This window comes from Mytilus galloprovincialis, chromosome 2 (assembly GCF_965363235.1).
Source record: "Mytilus galloprovincialis chromosome 2, xbMytGall1.hap1.1, whole genome shotgun sequence".
Classification (NCBI taxonomy): domain Eukaryota; kingdom Metazoa; phylum Mollusca; class Bivalvia; order Mytilida; family Mytilidae; genus Mytilus; species Mytilus galloprovincialis.
The window spans coordinates 105,419,135-105,441,711 of NC_134839.1; the positions used below are offsets into that span (position 1 = coordinate 105,419,135).

The 22,577-nt window shown below is 34.6% G+C and overlaps 1 protein-coding gene and 1 long non-coding RNA gene across 3 annotated transcripts in view; one reads left to right on the top strand and one right to left on the bottom strand.

Moving 5' to 3' along the window:
• LOC143065247 (uncharacterized) overlaps positions 1–11,774 on the bottom strand; it is a 32,403-nt gene extending 20,629 nt beyond the window's left edge. Inside the window, exons 1-3 of the long non-coding RNA XR_012975433.1 lie at positions 11,641–11,774; positions 10,960–11,085; positions 7,988–8,692 (exon numbers count right to left, since the gene is read on the bottom strand). This is a non-coding gene — a long non-coding RNA (uncharacterized LOC143065247). The remainder of the gene's footprint in view (positions 1–7,987; positions 8,693–10,959; positions 11,086–11,640) is intronic.
• On the top strand, positions 11,435–22,202 carry LOC143065243 (uncharacterized). 2 transcript variants are annotated; one of them, XM_076238695.1, is made up of 2 exons: positions 11,435–11,581; positions 19,890–22,202. In XM_076238695.1, exons 1-2 carry the CDS (start codon positions 11,549–11,551, stop codon positions 22,149–22,151), a joined length of 2,295 nt encoding a protein of 764 aa, XP_076094810.1. In that variant the 5' UTR covers positions 11,435–11,548; the 3' UTR covers positions 22,152–22,202. The 2 variants fall into 2 exon arrangements, with proteins under 2 accessions (XP_076094810.1, XP_076094811.1); XM_076238696.1 differs by lacking the exon at positions 11,435–11,581 and adding an exon at positions 12,643–12,847.
• The last annotated feature ends 375 nt before the right edge of the window (positions 22,203–22,577 follow it).

The following is a 22,577-nucleotide window of genomic DNA, read 5'->3' on the forward strand; positions in this document are numbered from 1 at the left end:
ATCAGTTTTTGTACCTCTCCAATCAATCATGATCTTCTGATTGCTGGTTTGCACTGTCTGGCTGATTGACAGGATGATTGTCAGGATGATTGTCATAAGCAGCAGGCCTTTTAAATGGAGGTCTAAGATCATCAACGTCCTGCCAATTCTGTATAATTAGCTTTCTGCTGCTTTCAGATTTTTTAGCGAATATTCGACCGTCGGCAGTCCAGTAAGCACTGATTTGATTTTTATCGGCCAGGCTTTTTACTAGTTCTGTTCTATATTGTGATAGGTTTTCGGTTATAAAAATACCATTTGTGTCACCCTTTAGTTCCTTTTTATTGCTGTACACCAAATGTTTCATTCTATATGATATGAACCTGACTATAACTTGGGACCTGCCTTTTCTTGCCTTGCCTATAACATGTGACCTTCCTATGTCATTCAGGTCTATGTTTATATTTAGCTTGTTCCTGATGATATCCAATACTATCTCATCTGTATTGACAGGGTGTAAGATCTTTCCTTGGTTGTCAATAGGAACTGGAATGTTATGTAAACGAAGACTTGTTCTTCTAGAATATTGTTCCTGACTTTCCACTCTAATTTTGAGGTCAGCAATTTCATCACTCAGACAGTCAGGGTCTTTGCCTTGTTCTTTGATTGTTGTTATATGGTTTGAGGTAGCCTGTTCAAGGTTTGATATTTGTATGAACTGTTCAAGTATGTGTTGCTTGTGAGTTTGTATTACAGTTTCTTGTTCCTTTATTTGTTTTAGTAGTGGTTGTATTTGTATATCAACGAATCTTTTGGCCTCTTGCTCAATTATTGGTGTAAGGGTATCACTGATCTTTTGTGACAATAAAGGTATCATAATGTTAAGAACTTCTGGGCTATTAAGGGCATCAAGTACTTTATCGGCAACTGTTTTCCTAAGTGTTGGAGTTTTCTTTCGCCTACTCCTCGCAGATCCCCAATTGAGTTACTATGACGGCTGCGGATTTGACGAGTTGACTGTTTTTGTGTGGCTGGTAGGGAGTCTGGGCTATCAGGATTACCACGTTTATTGCTGCCAGTTATTATGGAAGAGATTGATGGACTTGGCTGTGAGCTAGTTAATATAATGTCGGACTGAGATTGAGACTCAAAGTTTACATCAAAGGAGGCATCCATTTTGTGTTCACTCATCTTGACCTATGGCTATTTTAAAGTTTTTGTCTAATTGTCTAATTAATTGTCAGTTTTATTCAGTTTACGAAGGATCAATCACGATTCAATTGTTTACGTTGACTATTTAACGATGCATGTGTTCATATCATATACGTTATCCATCATAAAAATCCCATTTTGTTGGTCAAATATTTTACCCTACCATTCCAGTTAGCGCATGCCCATCAGACTTCTTGTAGGTTCGGTAAGGTCCTAAAATGGCCCCCTTTATTAGCGTAAATTTCAATTTAGGATTTATTGACCAATATCACAATAAATTTTAGCTAATACAGTGACTAGATAGGAAATAAGCCATTTTGTTGAAAATTTACGTTCCTGCGTTTTATTATGACGTCACAAGTTGTACTCATATTGATTTTCCACGAAAAAATCAAAGAAAATCGGTAAATTTCCATAGATTATTGGACAGGAAACATAGAGCGCATACGTCGACAACAAATATCTTTTAAAATAATGTTTGTGAAGACATTTCACATGTCTTATTTGAATATTTAGTTTGTCGACGCCTGCGCTCTATGTTTCCTGGTCATAAACTTCGTTGAAATCATGCCGATTTTGTCAAATTTCATCAAAATCTCCTATTTTGACCTTTTAGGGATGTAAAAATCAACGTGTTAGAATTAAACTTTGCCAAAAATTGTTCTATTTAACTTTCTCCCATGTCTTTAAGTCAACTTAAAACGTTTTTTGTCTTGTAACATTGAACTTTATAGTTGGGGCCAAATATGGCCGTTATAGAACTTACTCCTTTTGAGCATGGTCAAAACTTGGAACGGACGTCCAGCGGATGAAGTGTCCGTTGAACGTCCGGTAGGCGTCCGTTTTGTACGGTACTCGTCCGTTTCGGTTTCGTTTCCGTTTTGTATATATCCGTTACTTGTCCGTTAAGCCTCGGTCACACCTTGACGGATAGCTCGAACGGTTGCCTAATGGATAACTTTTTTTCAATCCGTTCAATTCCGTTAGACGTTCGTTCTTATCCGTTAGACGTCCGTTCATATCCGTTTCATATTCGTTTAGTGTACGTTTTATCCGTCGACGTCTGTTCTGTCCGGTAGAAAATTTTGAGCATGGTCAAAACTTGGAACGGACGTCCAGCGGATGAAGTGTCCGTTGAACGTCCGGTAGGCGTCCGTTTTGTACGGTACTCGTCCGTTTTGCTTCCGTTTTGTATCCGTTACTTGTCCGTTATACATCCGTTGGAGGTCTGGTAGACAAATTCACCAACGGACTTCTATCGGACGTTTAACGGATAAAACAGATGTTGAAAGAATGTGAAACGGACTTCTCGTCCGTTGGATGTACGTTCGACATCCGTTTTGCCCGGTACGTTTCCGTTTCTCGTACTTTGCATATCCGGTGTGTGTCCGTTATGCATTCGTTACGCATCCGTTTCATTTGGTCAGTACATCAACGGACTCCCAACGGATAACAATTTTGTCAACGGACAACTTTTATTTTTATCCGTTAGGCGTCCGTTCGTGCTATCCGGTAAGGTGTGACCGAGGCTTTATATATCCGTTGGAGGTCAGGTTGACAAATTTACCAACGGACTTCTACCGTATGTTTAACGAATAAAACGGATGTTGAACAAATGTGAAACGGACTTCTACCGGACGAAAAACGGACAAAACGGATGATGAACGGATCTGAAACGGATAAATGCCAAAAGAAAATTTCGCGTCAGAAATGACGATTGTTGGTATGTCAGATTTCTTGAGTGTCATGAATTCTTATTATTCATAATCCATCTTAGAGTCAGGGCACGTCTTCACTATCAAGCAGCTCTTATTCAGGCCAGACACTACCCTTTGGCGGAATTTAAAAGAACAAACCAAAAACCAGTTACACAGAAACTTTTTGAATATCTGTGCGATTTACATGCATTATTATTGTCGCCTTTAATTTTTCCGTATATCTTGTTAATCTGTTTTATCTGGTACGCTTCCGTTAGGTGTCCGTTTTATGCTGTACTCGTCCGTTGGCTGTACGTTCGACATCCGTTCTGTTCGGTACGTTTCCGTTTCTCGTAAGTTGTATATCCGGTGTGTGTCCGTTATGCATTCGTTACGCGTCCGTTTTATTCGGTCAGTACATCAACGGACTCCCAACGGATAACAATTTTGTCAACGGACAACTTTTATTTTCATCCGTTAGGCGTTCGTTCGTGTTATCCGGTAAGGTGTGACCACAGCTTAAATTACATTTCATCTAAACGCTGGGGTGCTTGCGTTTACTCACTTCCCCGAATACAACAATATTGTAAAACCCTTGTCAATATGGGAAACCCAGGTAGACAATCTGATAACATATAAAACGGTGATTTTCTCATCTCAATTAAAAAACCTTATGTCAATGACACAAAGGAAAACGTTTCTAAACAACTCCACGACCGACACTCGACTAACCGAGAGATTGGTCGGTTAATCTATATTGAGTATGCGGCTATATCGGCGGTTGGTCTGTTAAACGGGTTGGTTATACGTCTGTTAAATATACATATTTTGGGCATATTATAAGAACCAAATAAAAAAAAAAAAAAATGTCTGACAAAATGATATCTTTCATAGAACATTTTCCACCTGTAAACACATTTCATAGTCTGTGCAGTTTTCAGCAAAACTAAAAGGCGTTGCGCAACGCAGGTATGTAGTATTTATGCTTATACGCATAGCATTTTTTTTAATAAAAGGCAAAACAAACACTTTTAGATATCATTTAAAGGACACAAAATAGTACTTTGGTTCAAAAAAATAAATTGACATTAGTAAATATTTCATAATTGTAATATAACGTGAATAATACGACGTTTTAGTGAAAATTATGGGAATAAAGTCTGTTAATGGGTTGGACAATCAAAATTGTGGAAGTTAAGAGTTATTTAGCAACGACAATAGTTTTGCTACCTTTATATTTTCCCATTGAAAAAGTTAAGAATGAGATGTTCTTGAGTAAAAGAAAATGACAATACGGTGCAACAGTATCCTTCTAGTAAGAGCATTTTTATTTTGACTTTCTTTACATTTAATTGAAGGATGTGTCACTTCACTATAGCGTGATATGGATTGGCCGCTGGAATATGCATGCATTTATTATTAACGTTTTCAATCAGCCTTAATTTTTGTGTCTGTTCAAAGGTTCAAAGTAGCACGTTCTAAAATCCAACTGAAAGTGTCTTTCTAAAACAACATATAACGTGTTTTCGTTCTCATATGCACATGATATTTGTCACTGTACGTTAAACCCTAATTCGTCAGCATCATCAAATTGGTTCTTTTCTTACTTAATCATATGTTGTTTACAAATCAATCTAAAGAAGTAAATAGAAAGGAGCGAATGCAGCTACATTTGGTTATCTTAAGTTTTAATTCATTTTATTCCGTTTAGTTCATTTCTACATAAGTGCAGAGGAAAATTGCAGTTGTCCGCATGTAAACTTCTAGTAATTGTCACCAATTTGAGTACATCGCAATCCGTTACTGTTTCAACACCCAGGGGTGTTTCATGTCTGTATTCTTAAACAATTATTATTTTTTCTCTCTTTTGTAGCAATGCATCACTCTCTACTGTCCTTATCTATTATTCTATATTCTGCGTCTCCATCCAGATTCTCGTGTATACCATGAGGGTCCGGATTGGGGTCGTTGTTTATTTCTGTATTCTTTAAATTGTTATGCCACTTTTTTTCTACATTTTCTTTATCTTTCTCATTCTTCAATTTATTTTTCTATTCTTTATATTCTAGCATCCAAAATATTTTACTTACTGATGTTTGGTTACATTACGACGTTTATCTCTGATTTATATACTGGTTACCAATGTAGATGACAAATTGGTGTCATTCATAACAACGAAACAGAACCCACATGATATATGCGACCATTCTTGGATGAAATTAATATTACTTTAATATTACACTTTTTGAAACCATTTTTATCAATTTTCAATTTCCATTGTCTAAATTGTTCATGTGTTGTTTCCGTATATTTTATGTTTCATTGTTCATGTGTTGTTTTTTAGCCGCTCGTCTTGAGCCTACCCATTTGATCCGATAACACCCCATATATATAGCAATACAATTATACTTTTATTGCCATTCATAACTTAACAGACCAGGTTTTAAATAAAAATTGATTAATGTCACCAAAATACAGATTTTCGTGTAGATTTTCCACACAATGATATTAGTATGGTTAACAAATATAATGCCTGTCTTTTTTCGATGTTCAAAATATTGCATGCAAGTAAATTCAACCAACGTGTCATTTTGTGCATGTACATGTTGTGTGTGTAAAATGTGTATAAATTTATTGATAAGTAACCCGCCTTTTCATTTTATAGATCGTTTATCGAAGCTAGAAAAAAAATAATTACATCACTGGATTCAGTACATTGAATTGTTTTGTCAGACATGAATATTTTTTCTAAAAAGTTATACAATGAAACATACTGAACTTGCAATGATTATCTCGATAACATCTGATTAACAGACTTTAGCCAACCCGATTAACAGACCTACCGCCGATATAGCCGCTTACTCAGTATAGATTATCATTAACCGACCCGGCAATTTCTCGGTTAGCCGAGGAACCGCCGTGAACTCAAACTAAAAATTATTGAACTGATGTAACAATGTTCGGACTACTCTCCAGGTAAACTGCGTGATTTACATACATCCTTATATACCCCGAAATGACCTTTGTTTAACAGACACATGTTTTACTAGGATATTCTACTTATAAACTGAATTGTTCATGATATTACGACTAGTGGAGCAGTAAATGTTGAGGAACACCAAAGGTGTTTAAAAAGTGTTTATGGTTCGTGTTGCCTTTGCTAAAAATTGCTTCGTTTTTATTTTGGATGATCTATTTTCAATGTCCGACCGTGCTTGTTATATATGCAGAATTCTTTAAATTTGTCATCAAGATTGCCAGGGCTTTATTTTAAAATTTCCCATTCGATAATTAGGTTGAATGGTGTATATGTTGTGTACAAGTTATCACAAAAAAATGTACAAATAATAATTTGTATTTTGACTTTGTACAAATTGTAAAAAGTGTCTGTACAAATTACAATTTGTACAAAATTGACGAAAATTCACTTATAAATTGTACAATATTTTATAATATATATTTTGGTGAAAAAAGCATTGATACACACAACAGAATTGGTAATTAATGACCACACAACTCACCATATTTATCAAATACTAAATTAATTCTGTATCTTTCGTTTGAGATGGCATCGGGAATTTCACAACGTCTTTTGACTTTCACATTTTTACATTTAAAAGTACTGTACCCGCCTATACATTTACATGAAAGAAACCCCTGACAACCTGTTTTTTAAAGGCTGCTTAACTGCTTCACATAGCGAAAGTTGAAGCCCAATAACAGTTACTGTGAATAAAATGTGTCTTTCATAGCTTCAATTTAACTATAAGACATAAATATCCTGTTCAAATTTAGGGAGCTACCATTTGATTTTTATGGGGGGGCTAGGATGAAAAATTTTGTCCTGCATTTTTTTTTAGTTGTAATCTCTATCCTACCTTTTTATTTTTCACTCTATTCGGTCCTGCCTTTTTTTTATTAGTTTATCCTGACTTTTTTTACCTAAATAGTCATCCTGCCTTTTTTTTTTGCAAAGTGTCTCATCCTGCCTTTTTTTTTACTCAAAACTCCTGTCCTGCCTATTTTTTTCAAATTTCATCCTAGCCCCCCCATAAAATTCAAATGGTAGCTCCCTTATACAGTTTTTCTGATTTGGTAATCAAAATCTCCAGATTCAACAATTACGCCTTAAATATATCGAGGACAGATTTTGACACGATCATACTGAGGAATATGTATAATGACATTAACCCCAAACAACAAGTTATGATAGTTACTGGTTGTTTTCTTGGTAAGATATTAGTCTTGGATCTATTGTCCACACAGTGCACACTTCCTTGCAAGAATGATCGGTGTTCAATACCAGTATCGTTCCCAATTTAACTATGAGCTCATTATGCTTGTCCTTGGGGTACACAGAATTGTTCTTTTGCCTATCATTCCCTGTTAGGTTTAGAACGTTTTGCACAAATTTCTCCTTGTGATCAACAATGCCATCCATGTTAACACTATTACATCAATTGAGTAAATGACTGACCATGTAAAAGAGTGTAAATAATAAATTCTAGGATATAGAGCTTTAGCAACTTATTAAAACAATCGACCCCTAAGTAGTTAGCTGTTGCAAAGTGTTTAAGAAGAGATAAATGTGAAAGTCAAATGATGCAATTTCTGATCCAGAATTTAATCACCTGCCCAAACGAATCATAAAGAACAATTTTATATTTTGTAAATAAGATGTACTGTATGGTCATTTAATACCAATGGTGTGTACCAATGCTTTTTCATCAAAATCCATATCATGAATTATTGTACAAGTTATAAGTGAATTTTCGTCAAATATTGTACAAATTGTAATTTGTACAGGCACTTTTTGTACAAATTACAATTTGTACAAAGTCAAAATACAAATTATAATTTGTACATTTTTTTTGTACAAATTATAATTTGTACAAAATGATAACTTGTACACATTATAAACAAATATTATCATCGTTCGATATCAAAAACACATGCTAAAATGATTATGCAGGTCAAAACAGGGCGATTTAATCCAAAGACGAAGGCGATCGTTGAAATCTAGATATCTTTGCATTTTTTTGTGTCGTTGGGTAGTAAGAGTTTTGAGTTTTCATACTTTAAATAAAGACAATTATTACCCGACTCCATTGCGTTGGCCAAATCGTTTAGGATACTTGATAATCGATTGTAAGTCGACATATTCTTTTCTAAAATCTGCTCGTAGTTATCAGCAATGAATTCAAGACAACCATGAGCACAGGAACGAAGTGCTAGATTGTACAGCTCTCTCACTTTGCGGCAATCTGCCTTTTCAAGCTGATTTTTTTCTGCTAACACTTTGAAGACATCAAGTCTGTCTATTTCAATAGACTTATGTAAATCATATCCACATACAATGTAGTAGACTGATCCTGTGTCCAGTTGATCAATTAACTTCATAATGTCATTCATTATTTCTGTATGGTTATGTACGAGAGCCAGATATAAGACCGACATCTTGTTCTTCAGTGTAAACCATGTATTTGAATACTTATCATTTTGTAAATACCAAGTAAACATTTCCTGAATCAATAGCTTTTTATTCATTATGACGGCCAAGTGAACCCAGTAGAAGCCACCGCAATCATTTTCAGGATACGACTTTGTAGCGCCATCTCCTAATGAAACGCTCGATTCATGACTGCGCACGTGAATACACTTTCCGGTTTTCAAACAACGACCAAGTTCCAATACCATGTCATCTATTGTCATACTTGTTGTAGGGAGGCATGTTTCAAATTCATCAGCGCATGGACAGGTTACTGGCAAGCCTTTATATGTTTGCTTTGGGTCAATCCAAATCTCTGTAAATAAAATATGAAAACAACAAAATTCATACATTTATAAGAAAGCTTATTTCATGAATCAAAAATAAAATACAGACGATCCCTGCTACTAGAGGAGGAGCTTTTTGAAATACTGCTTAAATGATCTTAAATAAGAGATATGGGTATGATTGTAAATTAGATAACTTAGATAACTGTACAGATTGCCACTGAGATGACTGTACATATTGTCGATGAGAAAACTGTCCAGATTGCCACTGAGATAACTATCCAGATTGCCACTGAGATAACTGTACAGATTGTCAATGAGATAACTGTCCAGATTGCCACTGAGATAACTGTACATATTGTCAATGAGAAAACTGTCCAGATTGCCACTGAGATAACTGTACATATTGTCACTGAGATAATTGTCCAGATTGCCACTGAGATAACTGTACATATTGTTAATGAGATAACTATCCAGATTGCCACTGAGATAACTGTACAGATTGCCACTGAGATAACTGTACAGATTGTTAATGAGATAACTGTCCAGATTGTCAATGAGATAACTGTACAGATTGCCAATGAGACAACTATCAACGGTTGAAAGCATCTTTTTATAAGTTTAATTGGCCTTCGACAATGAACAAAACCCATACTGTATATATAGTCAGCTATGAATGACCCTGAAAGGACAAAATTTGAAACAGTTCTACTGGAAAAACAACGGCCTTTTTATGACAAAACAATGCTTTCCTGATGTAGATAAATCATGAAAAACAATTCAGACGCATGCAGTTTATTACGTATTGATTTCATTGTTTAAAGTACTTGGTCGATACCTCTTCCGTGTACTATCAGTCCCTGTTGGTATCATCAGCTCATTAGTCAGTTCTTCCGTACTGATTTATTACAATGCACTGATTTTTTTCCGTTTATAATTTTTGAAATTAAAAAGAAACTAAGGTTTTAACTCCCTCAGGCAAACTGACCCGACCTAACGTAGATGATTTAGCTTTTTCTGTAGGTTCTTTTTGGTCATAAAGATCTTCAACTGTTCTAGTTCTTCAACATTCTTGGCTGTCAAATATTTGGCTTTGCGCGTTCCTGATGAAGGTAGATAAAGAAAAGCGCTTCGGATGTATGAACTATTATAGTATATAACCTGCTGTTTTCGTTATTTAAACGAATAGCAACCAATGACAGCAACTGATTTACGGAATGGGACGTTATAAAACAAATTACCAATACATTTATGCTAGCCACAGATATCAAAAAGTGGTTAGACAAAATAATTAGTTTCTAAAAGATGTAAGAAAATAATTTTACCAATTTAAATTCTTAATGATTTCTATCAAACCGTAACCCTATCAAGGAAAACATGATAGAAAACGCAAGTGTGTTGCAATCCTTAATAGAGACCATAATTAGTATCAACTTTTCAAAGCTTAATTCTACCGTGATTTGACCGTCATATTAAATAAAAAGGAATTAGTTCGTGAAATTTTGATTAGTATAAGCCTGGTATATTGCGTCGTGTATACAAACGAAAAGTTTAAAATCATTGTTTTGTCTTTAAGTTGAGTTTTCAACCGACCGTCGGGTAAATGTCTTGGTGTGGTTAAATATATGCTGCAGACTTTATAAACTGTTTCTATGGTAACATTTAGTTTTTGACTGTCATTTAACTATATGGTCATAATTACAATAATACTAAAAAAGAAATATAATGAAAAAAGAAATCTGAATAAATTAAAGCTTTCGAAAATTGATACTCCTTGTGTTCTCATTTAATAATTGTTGTACTAGTAAATTAACCAAACCACTACATAGACATGACGGACAATACCACTAACAATTGTTACTAGAATCCACATGTTAACCAGTGTTCATCTAACATGGCGGACAATGATACAAAAATAGAAAACTGGTATTATATTTAACATGTTCACCAACGTTCATCTGACATAAGCAATGGCCGTGACACTTAATAGATATAATAATATGACAGGTTAAATATCAAGAGCAGGAGATGCTCACCCTGTCCATGTTTACCCTGTCCATTCTCATCATGTCCATTCTTATCCTGTCCAAGTTCATTCTGCCTATGATCACCCTGTCAATTCTCATCCTGTCCTTTCTCATCCTGCTCATTCTCATCCTGTCCATTCACACACTGTAAATTCTCATCATGTTACATTCGATAACGCCAGTTTTGCACTCGAATTACCAAAGTTAGATATCCTAATTTTAATGTAATACATTTAGGTCACCTACAGGTATATCGTACATGCACTTACCAAAACTCATTGGATATAAAGCAATATCAGGCTTATTCTTCAACAAAGAGATGACGTCACTCTGTGATTTATTTATGACGGCGTTGTATAAACGGTAGCATTCTAGTCTGCCGAACTCTTTATCAACTTGAAAATAAAAAAAATCAACAATTGAATCAAAATCAAAGGGGCGACTTCAAATCGAAATCTGTTTTTTTTTCCTCTAGTTTTTAATATGGCAAAAATATTTGTCACAATCAATACACAGAAAAGTCTATTTTACTCTGGTTTTTACTTCAATCGTGTTTTCTTCGCTCAAAAGCCAGCACTCCATGTCATAAACAGCCACAACCATTTAAGGTGATAATCATAATGGTTATAGGTAATATAAGCTAAATTGAAATAGAGTTACGTCCCTTATAACATTAATGCGTATAAATCCTGGAACAAAAGATCAAAAAATTTCAGCTGTATTTAAACCTTTTGTTAGACGGAATTGTCACTTGTCATTTAAATATTTTTACGAGGTGGTTTAAACAAATAATCAATTAATATGCTTGGTTACAATTAATAAACTTAGTAGTAAAATAGTTATAGCCAGTACGTAAACATGGACGACGGAAAGAAAGAAAAAATAACAAATGTGAGTGTATTTAATCTTAATTGTAAATATGATCAAGACAGATTCTGATAGAACATTACCTTTTTGACAGTCATAATCCGGAACCTTGCTAGAATGTGCTCCCATTTTGCTATTGAGAAATAGTTATGTCCCTTAGTTTACAGTGTGGACATGATGTACTCAATTCTGTTTATAATCTTATTTTTCACTTATCTTTGTAGATAAGGGTTTTTCATATTTGTTTAACTTTTTTATCAAAGGTATTTCACAATAAATGCTTTTAGAGTGAATTCTTTACGCTATATTGTGGTACATACAACGAGGACAAAACAATATTGCTTTGTTTTTATAACTGGAGGATTCTTTTTTCTCTGTGACTGTACCATGATAACACACTTCGGGTAGATTACTGACCGTTTATCATGAAACGCACTCTTATATTCTACCTAATATTTGATCTAAAATTCTCTTCTACCTTACCGACATTCAAATATTGATTAAGAAGTTTAAACAAGTATACGACATAGGATATTGGTGTCACAAATACCAATTTAAAATCAAAGTTTAAATTCTATGTTTAATGTGTATCATGAAAAAAAGTTTACTTGTTCAATATCGGTAGTGTACACACGTAGAAGTATACATGGTTTCGTACAAACAAACATCAACACCATGCGTAGGAGCATATAGGTAGTATGGCATTTAATATTACGTTATTTCATGCATCATCAAATGCAGAATTCATATTTTATAAAATTGTTTTCAAATTTGCCTTCCATGTCTAATTTTGGATATGTATATATATATATTCATTTAAAGGTTTACGCCTGTACACCCTTAATACAGAACAGGAGGTTCAATATGGGTAACACTAGGTAACACGTAGTTTATGTTAAATATTTGATTGCCAACTTAGCAGGAATTTGACATGATATTTGTCGACTTAAATAGCCATATAACGAGTCAGAGCGGACACTTAATCCTATAAGTTCTAACGCGTATTCAACGATTACATTTCGATTTTAATTAATTTGTTCCCCTTCTAGACAAATAAACATCAAACAAATACCCGTTATATCGATCTTTTATGACAAAATATTTATGAAGCGGGCAGGTTGCTTGGATTACATTTCTGGTTAATATTTTCTCGATGATTGCGATGATTGCATTGAGGATAATATACCAGAACGCATAAAAAATTAATAGGATTTTATCTGATTGCTTGAAAGTTATTGGAACTAAATCACCATACGTCAATATTAACATAGCAGACAACTTAAAATGGCGGTAAGTTAGAATAATTGTTCACACCTTCATTAAATAACCTCTATTGTTGGTATATTCCTTCATGAAAACAAAAAAACATTTAGGTTTAACTTTCTGACTTAAAACATGCAAATAACTTGTATATAACCTGTGGCAATCTGTCGCTGAACGCAATGACTTTATATGCCTTACTAGTACTGGCAACAAACGATGCATCTTTTACAAAGACCATCACTTTTTTTATTTAGTTTATCTATTATTGTTGCAAGTGTTCCTTTTAGACATTAAAGTTTTATAAGGCATGAGCCCTTTAGTTTTTAGTAAGTGTAAGCCCTTTATGTCATGTAAGATACATGACCTTCAGTTCTCGTAAGGTGCGATCCCTTTAAATTTCGTAAGGTGTGAGCCCTTTAGTTCTTGTAAAAATATAATCCCATTAGTTCTTATGAGGGCCCTCATGGGGTTTTTGATTATGTGATTACTTGGCCGTTTTTTTAATGATTATTTGATTATTAAGCCAAATATTTCATGATTATTTGATTACCTAGGACTGTATTTTTAGTTTATGATTATTTGATTACTAAAGATCAGCAAATATTTAATGATCATGTGATTATATTGGCAAAAAAATGGTGATTATGTGATTACTAGGACCCCCCCCCATGAGGGGCCTCTCTTATAAGGTGTGTTCCCTTTCAATTTTGTAAAGTGTGTTCTCCTTAGATCTTGAAAGGTGTGATCTCTTTAGATCTTGTAAGGTGTGATCTCTATAGTTCGTGTTAGGTGTGATCTCTTTAGGTCTTGTAAGATGTGATCTCTTTAGATCTTGTAAAGAGTGATCCCTTAAGTTCTAGTATTGATACTTATGGGGTGACTACCTTTAGTTCTTGTAAGGCGTGATCTCTTAGATCTTGTAAGGTGTGATCTCTTTAGATCTTGTAAGTTGTGATCTCATTAGATCTTGTAAGGTGTTATCTCATTGGATCTTGTAAGGTGTGATCTCTTTAGATCTTGTAAAGAGTGATCCCTTTGATACTTATGGGGTGTAATATCTTTAGTTCTTGTAAGGAGTTATCTCTTAGATCTTGTAAGGTGTGATCTCATTAGATCTTGTAAGGTGTGATCTCTTTAGATCTTGTAAAGAGTGATCCCTTTAGTTCTTGTAAGGTGTGACCCCTTTGATACTTATGGGGTTTAATACCTTTAGTTCTTGTAAGGAGTTATCTCTTAGATCTTGTAAGGTGTGATCTCTTTAGATCTTGTAAAGAGTGATCCCTTTAGTTCTTGTAAGGTGTGACCCCTTTGATACTTATGGGGTTTAATACCTTTAGTTCTTGTAAGGTGCGATCTCTTTAAATCTTGTAAGGAGTGATCCCTTTATATCTTGTAAGGGATAATCCCATTAGATCTTGTAAGGTGTGATCCCTTTAGTTCTTGTAAGGTGTGGTCTCTTTAGTTCTTGTAAGGTGTGATCTCTTTAGATATTGTAAGGTGTGTTCCATTAAGATCTTGTACGATGTGACCCCTTTAGTTCTTGTAAGATGTGTTCCGTTATTATCTTGTACGGTGTAATCCCTTTAGATCTTGTAAAGGACAATCCCCTTCGTTCGTGTAAGAATTTATCCCTTAAGATCTTGTAGGGAGTGATCCCTTTAGTTCTTGTAAGGTGTGGTCTCTGTATATCTTCTTAGACATGATCCATTTAGATCTTGTAAGGTGTGATCTCTTTAATTAGATCTCGTACGGAGTGACCCCTTTAGATCTTGTTAACAGTGATCCCTTTGGATCTTGTAAACTGATCCCTTTAATTCTTGTAAGGTGTGATCCCTTTAGATCTTGTCGGGTACGACCCCTTTAGTTCTTGTAAGGTGTGGTCTCTGTATATCTTCTTAGCCATGATCCATTTAGATCTTGTAAGGTGTGATCCTTTTAGTTCATGTAAGGTGTGATCTCTTTATATCTCGTACGGAGTGATCCCTTTAGATCTTGTAAACAGTGATCCCTTTAGATCTTGTAAACTGATCCCTTTAGTTTTTGTAAGGAGTGATTCCTGTAGTTCTTGTAAGGTGTGATTTCTTTAGTTCTTGTAAGGTGTGATTCCTTAAGTTCTTGTAAGGAGTAATCCCTAAATAGAACTTGTAAAGAGTGATCCCTTTATATCCTGTAAGTCGTGATCCCTTTATATCCTGTAAGTCGTGATCCCTTTATATCTTGTAAGGTGTAATCTCTTTAGATCTTATAAGGTGTGATCTCCTTTTATCTTGTAAGGTGTGATCCCTTTAGATATTGTAAGTCGTGATCCCTTTAGTTCTTGTATGGTGTGATTTCCTTAGATCATGTAAAGTGTGATTTCTTAAGATCTTGTAAAGAGTGATCCCTTTAGATCTTGTTAGTTGAAATTCCTTTATTATTTGTATGGAGTGATCCTAGTAGTTCTTGTAAAGTGTGATCCCTATAGTTCTTGTACGTTGTGATTCCTTTATTTCTTGTGAGCAGTGATCCGTAGATAGAACTTGTAAAGAGTGATCCTTTTAGTTCTTGTGGGGTGTAACTTCTTTAGTTATTGTAAGGAGAGACCCCTTTAGATCTTGTAAGGTGAAATCTCTAGATCTTATCAAAGATGGACGAAAGATATCAGAGGGACAGTCAAGATGTGATCTATTTACTTCGTTTTAAGTGTGATATCTTTATATCTTGTAAGGTTTGGCCCCTTTAGATCGTGTAATGAGTTATTCCTTTAGTTCTTATAAGATGTGATCCCTTTAGATCTTGTAAGGTGTGATCCCTTAAGATCTTGTAAGGAGTGGTCCCTTTAGATCTTATGAGGTGTGATCGCTTTAGTTCTTGTAAGGAGTGATCCCTTTAGTTCTTGTAAGGAGTAATCCCTTTTGTTATTGTAAGGAGTGATCCCTTTAGATCTTGTAATATGTAATCTCTTTAGTTCTTGTAAAGTCAAGTGTGATCCCTTTAGTTCTTGTAAGTCGTGATCCCTTAAGATCTTGTAAGAAGTAATCCTTTAGATTTTGTTAGGGGACGACCATTTGATATTCTGGGGGACCAGGAGGATTTTGAAAATAAAAAACTTAGCCTTGATAATCACAAAAAATAAATGGTTTGTTCTGTGGTAGTTTGAAAATATTTTACTTGACTTGCAATGTATTGAAAATAAATAACTCATTAGGTCTAATCGAAAGTATGAGATGGCACCAGATTCTTCATAAATTCATCTTTTTCCCCCAAAAAAATCGGGAAACTCTTCCCAATTTTTTAATAATAAAAGTATAAATATCATTTGCCTATACTTGAAATGTCTAAAAAAAATTGGTTTCATTTAACTTGAGGTACATTTATATTGTCTCAGGAAACCTTACCTCACTTTTATTTTAACAGGGCCGTAACTACATTGAAGCAAATGCCTCATGTAGGAAATTTCAAAACCAAATGCTTGTCTACATATCAAATTGTGTTCACAGCGAGTGCCTTGCAAGAAGTAAGTTCTGTTTCCCTCAGACGTAGCCCTGATTTTTCGGGATCAATGTTTCTTATTTATTTGTCTTTTGTTCATTGATTGTCCTTCTGTATTCTGTTAGTGTTGCATTCCTTTTGTAATCTAGTAATTTTGTTATGAGCTTGATCACGAGTTTAAAAAAAACAGCAGCCACAAACTTAACTATGTGAATTCCATTTTTGCTTTATCATGCACATTGGTCTTTTGATGCTACTAGAAACTTAAGTCTTACACTGAATTTATACATTTGCTTTGAGAACAAAATATTGTCAAAAAATCATTAAATCAAAACTTGCATTTTCAGATTATAAAAGGTTTTTTTTTCGGAACACCCAGAAAGCATGATTTTGCATCATTTGTTCTATAGCTTGTTGAGCCTTCAGTGGCTCCAAAACCCTTCAAAACAAATTGCCTCGCTCCGTTTTCGAATATCATTAATATAGTTGTGAAAATGAATAATCAGTCCCTTGCTTTAATAAAAATGAAAAATCTTGCTTCAATAGTACAGAAAATGAATAATCTGTCCTCTTAGTTTACGAAAATGAATAACCGATCAAAAACAAATCCTCCTGCACCCACCCCCCCCTCCCCTCCCCCGAATATCAAATGGTCGTCACCTTAGAAGTAAAAGATAAAAAGAGCACTCTGAGTTTAATAAGACATCGACAGTATCTTTATGCGTGTTGACACTGGAAACTAAATCTATATCGAATCGCACTGTAGCTTTTGAATTTTACAATTTCATTTCACGAACGATTGAATTTCGTCTCTGATGAACAGTTTTATAACATTTTATGTGATATTTAATTGTATTCAAAAAGAATTTCTAGCATCGATGTACAATAATAGCAAACAGAAGTTTCAAGGGCATATCGGTAGATTCCAATAAAACTTAAAGTAATTACTAAATGGTTTGGAAAATTTATGTCCATTTAGTTAGTATCATAGAAAAAAGAGATGTATGCTATGCACATTCAGTTAGTATCATGGGACAAAGAGGTGTATGACATGTACATGCAGTTACAAACATAGGACTTTGACCTGAATGTCATGTATGTTCAGTTAGTATCATAGGACAAAGAGGTGTATGACATGTAAATTCAGTTAGTATCATAGGACAAAGAGGTGTATGTCATGTAAATTCAGTTTGTAACATAGAGCAAAGAGGTTTACGCCATGTACATTCAGTTAGTATCATAGGACAGAGGTTTACGCCATGTACATTCAGTTAGTATCATAGGACAAAGAGGTGTATGACATGTACATTCAGTTAGTATCATAGAGCAAAGAGGTTTACGCCATGTACATTCAGTTAGTATCATAGGACAAAGAGGTTTACGCCATGTACATTCAGTTAGTATCATATGACAAAGAGGTGTATGACATGTACATTCAGTTAGTATCATAGGACAAAGAGGTGTATGACATGTACATTCAGTTAGTATCATAGGACAAAGAGGTGTATGACATGTACATTCAGTTAGTATCATAGGACAAAGAGGTGTATGACATGTAAATTCAGTTAGTGTCATAGGGCAAAGAGGTGTATGTCGTACATTCAGTAAGAATCATAGGACTCGGACCTGAATGTCATGTACATTCAGTAAGTATCATAGGACAAAGAGGTGTATGATATGTACATTCAGTTAGTATCATAGGGCAAAAAGATATATGACATGTACATTCAGTTAGTATCATAGGACAAGGAGGTGTATGACATGTACATTCAGTTAGTAACATAGGGCAAAGAGGTTTACGCCATGTACATTCAGTTAGTATCATATGACAAAGAGGTGTATGACATGTACATTCAGTTAGTATCATAGGACAAAGAGGTGTATGACATGTACATTCAGTTAGTAACATAGGACTCGGACCTGAATGTCATGTATGTTCAGTTAGTATCATCGTACTCGGAGGTGTATGCCGTGTACATTCAGTTAGTATCATAGGAATCGGAGGTGTATGACATGTACATTTAGTTAGCATCGTAGGACAAAGAGGTGTATGTCGTACATTCAGAAAGAATCATAGGACTCGGACCTGAATGTCATGTATGTTCAGTTAGTATCATAGTACTCGGAGGTGTATGCCGTGTACATTCAGTTAGTATCATAGGAATCGGAGGTGTATGTCATGTACATTCAGGAAGCATCGTAGGACAAAGAGGTGTATGATATTTTCATACAATTAGTGACATAGGACAAAGAGGTGTATGACATGTACATTCAGTTAGTATCATAGGACTCGGAGGTGTATGTCATGTACATTTAAAGTTATCATCGTAGGACTCGGAGTCGTATGTCATGTACATTCAGTTAGTATCATAGGACAAAGATGTGTATGCCATGTACATTCACACCTTATACTTTGTCTTAAAATACATAAACAGTTTAAACCATGTGTCATGAAAGTATCTTGTGTCATACATAGTATTAACATGTGCAGCATTAACCACGACAACATGTACTTAATCCGTCCTTATCGATCTCATCTTTCCACGTTTACAACTTACCCTAAAGTACAAAAAAACAATAGTTGGGACATTCTGTTGATTTGATTTCACAAACCAAATTTTACATTTCGCAATTTCAACTTGACATTTTTCAGTTTCAACTTTACATATGTCAGTTCCAACTTGACATTTATTATCTTAAAGTTTGAATTCCTCCTCACTTCTAAGTTGCAACGAAGAAATTTCCACTTCGGAATCCCAGACACCCTCACCCTGACCCTGACCATATACATACGAAGGTGGCAGGTTAAACAAGTTGCACACCCAATTCTACCCCTTTCTCTCTCTACGTTTGACACTGATTAAAACACACAGAAAATCTTGGCATTCAAGGATATCACTATATTGAACAAGAAAACATATTACAGGGAAAACAAAACAAAACGAATTCCTATTTCTGTCCATGCATGAGGATGAAAAACATGTACTTTTAAATTGTCCTTTGTATGAAGATCTAAGACATGCTCTTTTTATTGATATATTGTGTCATAATGATATGTTTTTAAACTTGTCTGATGAAGAAAAATTTATATATATGTTTAAAAATACCAATATTTGTAATATTGTTGCCAAAACCTGCAATAACATTTTAACAAGGAGAAACAGTATTGTAGTATTTTATAAAATGAATAAGTATTATTTGTATTTTAATAGTCTCTCATAATTCTTTTGAGAATGGCACATACATGTATTTAATTGTTTTAACTATGTTTACTGTATAATTAATTTTATAATTGTATCTTGTTTTAATCATGTTGTATGTGGCGAGACTTTAATAAACTATTGAATCTGAATCTGGGAAAAAGTTGACATACAGCTTGTATGCTATTGTATATGCGTACAATAGCTTGTATGTCAATTATGCTTAAAAATATTACCAGTAAAATTATTCTATATTAATCAATTTGTAATTTGGTAGAACATTAAGGGCTATATATAGTAATTACGAGATTAATAATGTTGAAAACACATAAACAAAATATTATTCTTTATCTGTTAGACAGTGCTACGTGTTTAACTTTTTTTTTTTAATTTTGCAGGTTGGTAGGAGAGACTGCAAAGTTGCAAGCGACTTCATTAGCAGCCGGGATGAAATATCTGGCCTACCACACCTTCATTTTGCATTTGCAATACATAGTTTTGTGCCGAGGCGTTACGTCGAAACACAAAATCCTGTTGCTACACCGTCCGTTGTCGGTAATTATGCAGAGGGCATGCGGATACCACCTCTTGTTATTCAAAAGTCTAAAAACACTTTTGAGAAAAAGAAATTTATTCCAGATTCAGACGTAACATTTCTTCACGTAAAGGATGTTATTGTCGACTTTCCGGATTCTATAGACGCTGACCAGGCTAATTACGTCATATCGACAGAAAGTTGTCATGCTGGTTATTGTAGACTTAAAATACTCGACAACGGGAACAACGAAAAATACGCAAATCTTGCCATTGACCATAAAGGCATTAACTATTTAGGAAGCAAAAAATCTGACATGCAATTCCGTACGAAAATATCAACAAATAAAAAAGCGATTGACTCCATGTTGTCCACATTGCTTAATAAAGGTCATGGATTCGATGTCAAATTCATGGACGTATTTTCTGGAGTTCCAAATGATTCGTTCAATTTAAATAGAAGGCCGCACACATCTGTAGGTTTTAGTGGTATATTAGTTAGCGCACAGAAGGAAGAGGACAAAAACAAAGCTTCTTCCGGTTTAATAGAAGATGTTTATCAAGATGAAGTTGATCACCAACTAGCTTTTCAATGTAAAACATGGCCACCAATCGCTAATGACTGGAAAACCCGCGAAAGAACTTTTCAGTGGCCATCTGCAGCAACAATCGACAAAGTTTTACATTGTCCTGTTCATGTTGTACCTGTTTGTCACTCGTCAAGTGGAAATGCAGATATTGAATGGAAATTGTCGTTTGCCGTTGCAGAGAAACGATTGATTGCAGAGGAAGTGGGCGACACACAAAGGCAGTGTTATTTGGTATTGTACATGCTATGTTTGTCAATAATGGCAGAAGGGATATTGAAAATTTCACATATTCGCTCAATTTTCTTTCACGCATGCGAAAATTTAGAAACACGTATGTGGCATAAAAACCCTGCTTTTTGTGTGCTTTACCTTCTAGATCACCTGATCAAATCTATAAAGAAGAAACAATTACCTTGCTATTTTGTGAAATTAAACAACATGATGGATCATCTAACAGATTTACAAGTTTCGCAGTTGGAAAGACGACTAACCAATGTAAGAAGGAAACCAATAGAAGAATTATTATGTCTCGGAGAGACGTATACAATCTTGGACGTGTTCCCATACAATTTAAATATAAGAAAATTGTTTGCCGCAGTTCTTGCCGATGCAAAATCCTATAAGGACATAGCACAAGCACAACAATCGGTTGCATATTTCATAAATGCAAGCAATGCTGTTTGTAATGGATTCTATCACGAATATGGCTTCGATCATTGTGCATCCGTTTTTGAAGATGTTATCGACAACTTCGTTGAACCAGTGTTAGGAAAAGAAGAGGCAGTTAATCAACGAGATTATATCCCACATTTACTGAACCAGAGGAATATAGAATTCAGCAATGATCTCCCCCCTGATGATATCTGGAAACCCATTACGTTTTGTAGATTTCTGATCGTTCGTTATGTGGAGGGTAATACTGGTGCCGGACTTTATGAACACTTGGCATGCTTGCATCATGCTGCAGCAAATATATTCAAAGAGAGACGACTGGAGCTTCTGAAGACCGCTGACGTACAATTCAACGAAGCATTGAAACGTGAAGGTGAAGGTCATGGTGCTGGTTTGTTTGTCGATTATGCACATTTCTTATGCACGTGCGGTCGTCACGAAGAAGCAGTTCCGCATATAATGAGAGTTATATCAACAGAAAAAGAGAAACCGGAGTCTGTAAATTATTATGGAAGGATGGAATCTCATACCGTCGATAGTTACTTGCAAAATGAAATAAATACCAATGGAGGGATTGAAGTTTTATCTGTTGTTTTTGCATACTATTTACTTGTCGATTGTTATAATGTCATGAAGAAAACAACCGATGTAGAAAATGCGTTGGAAGGATTTGAAAAAGTGTGCGAACAATGTGGAGATCTGAAAGCATATAACTTATTAGGCTACACCTACCTCAAACTTGGAGAAAAGGACAAGGCTACGAAAACATTCACCCGAGCGCAAAAAGAACCGTCTAATAAAATAGTAAAACAATACCTTCCAAAACCACCCGCAAAGAAAGGGAAAAATGGGCATCGAAAATAATATAGAATAGCCTTAGAGAAATATGATATTAGTAAATGGATATTAAATTAATATATTTTTGTCTAATAAGCAAAAAAATGTTTTTTTTATGAGAAAATAAACATCAACAACAACATAAATATCAAAATCAATAATTTTTCACCTCAGTGAATAGAATATTTTATTTTCTTGCTTTAAAATGTTTCCACAAAACATTTACATACATAAGTATGGCCCATTTCACATGATTTTACTTCACACCATGTCCATGTATTTGAAATTCACACTATCATAGATTTAAATGTGTACTTGAGAAGGTTTTAATAACTAACTATTTGATAAATATTCAAACGTGACTAAATTGTAAATGCCTATAAATACATGAATATGGCTTAAAATACAGATTTTGACAAACTTTGATAATTCATAAAAAAGGTATCTAAAACA

Excerpts from the sequence above, each read along its gene's own strand:
- LOC143065243 (XM_076238695.1), top strand. The coding sequence starts at position 11,549 with ATGGACGACGGAAAGAAAGAAAAAATAACAAAT. Across the intron at positions 11,582-19,889 it reads AGAAAGAAAAAATAACAAAT|GTTGGTAGGAGAGACTGCAA; the intron begins GTGAGTGTATTT and ends TTAATTTTGCAG.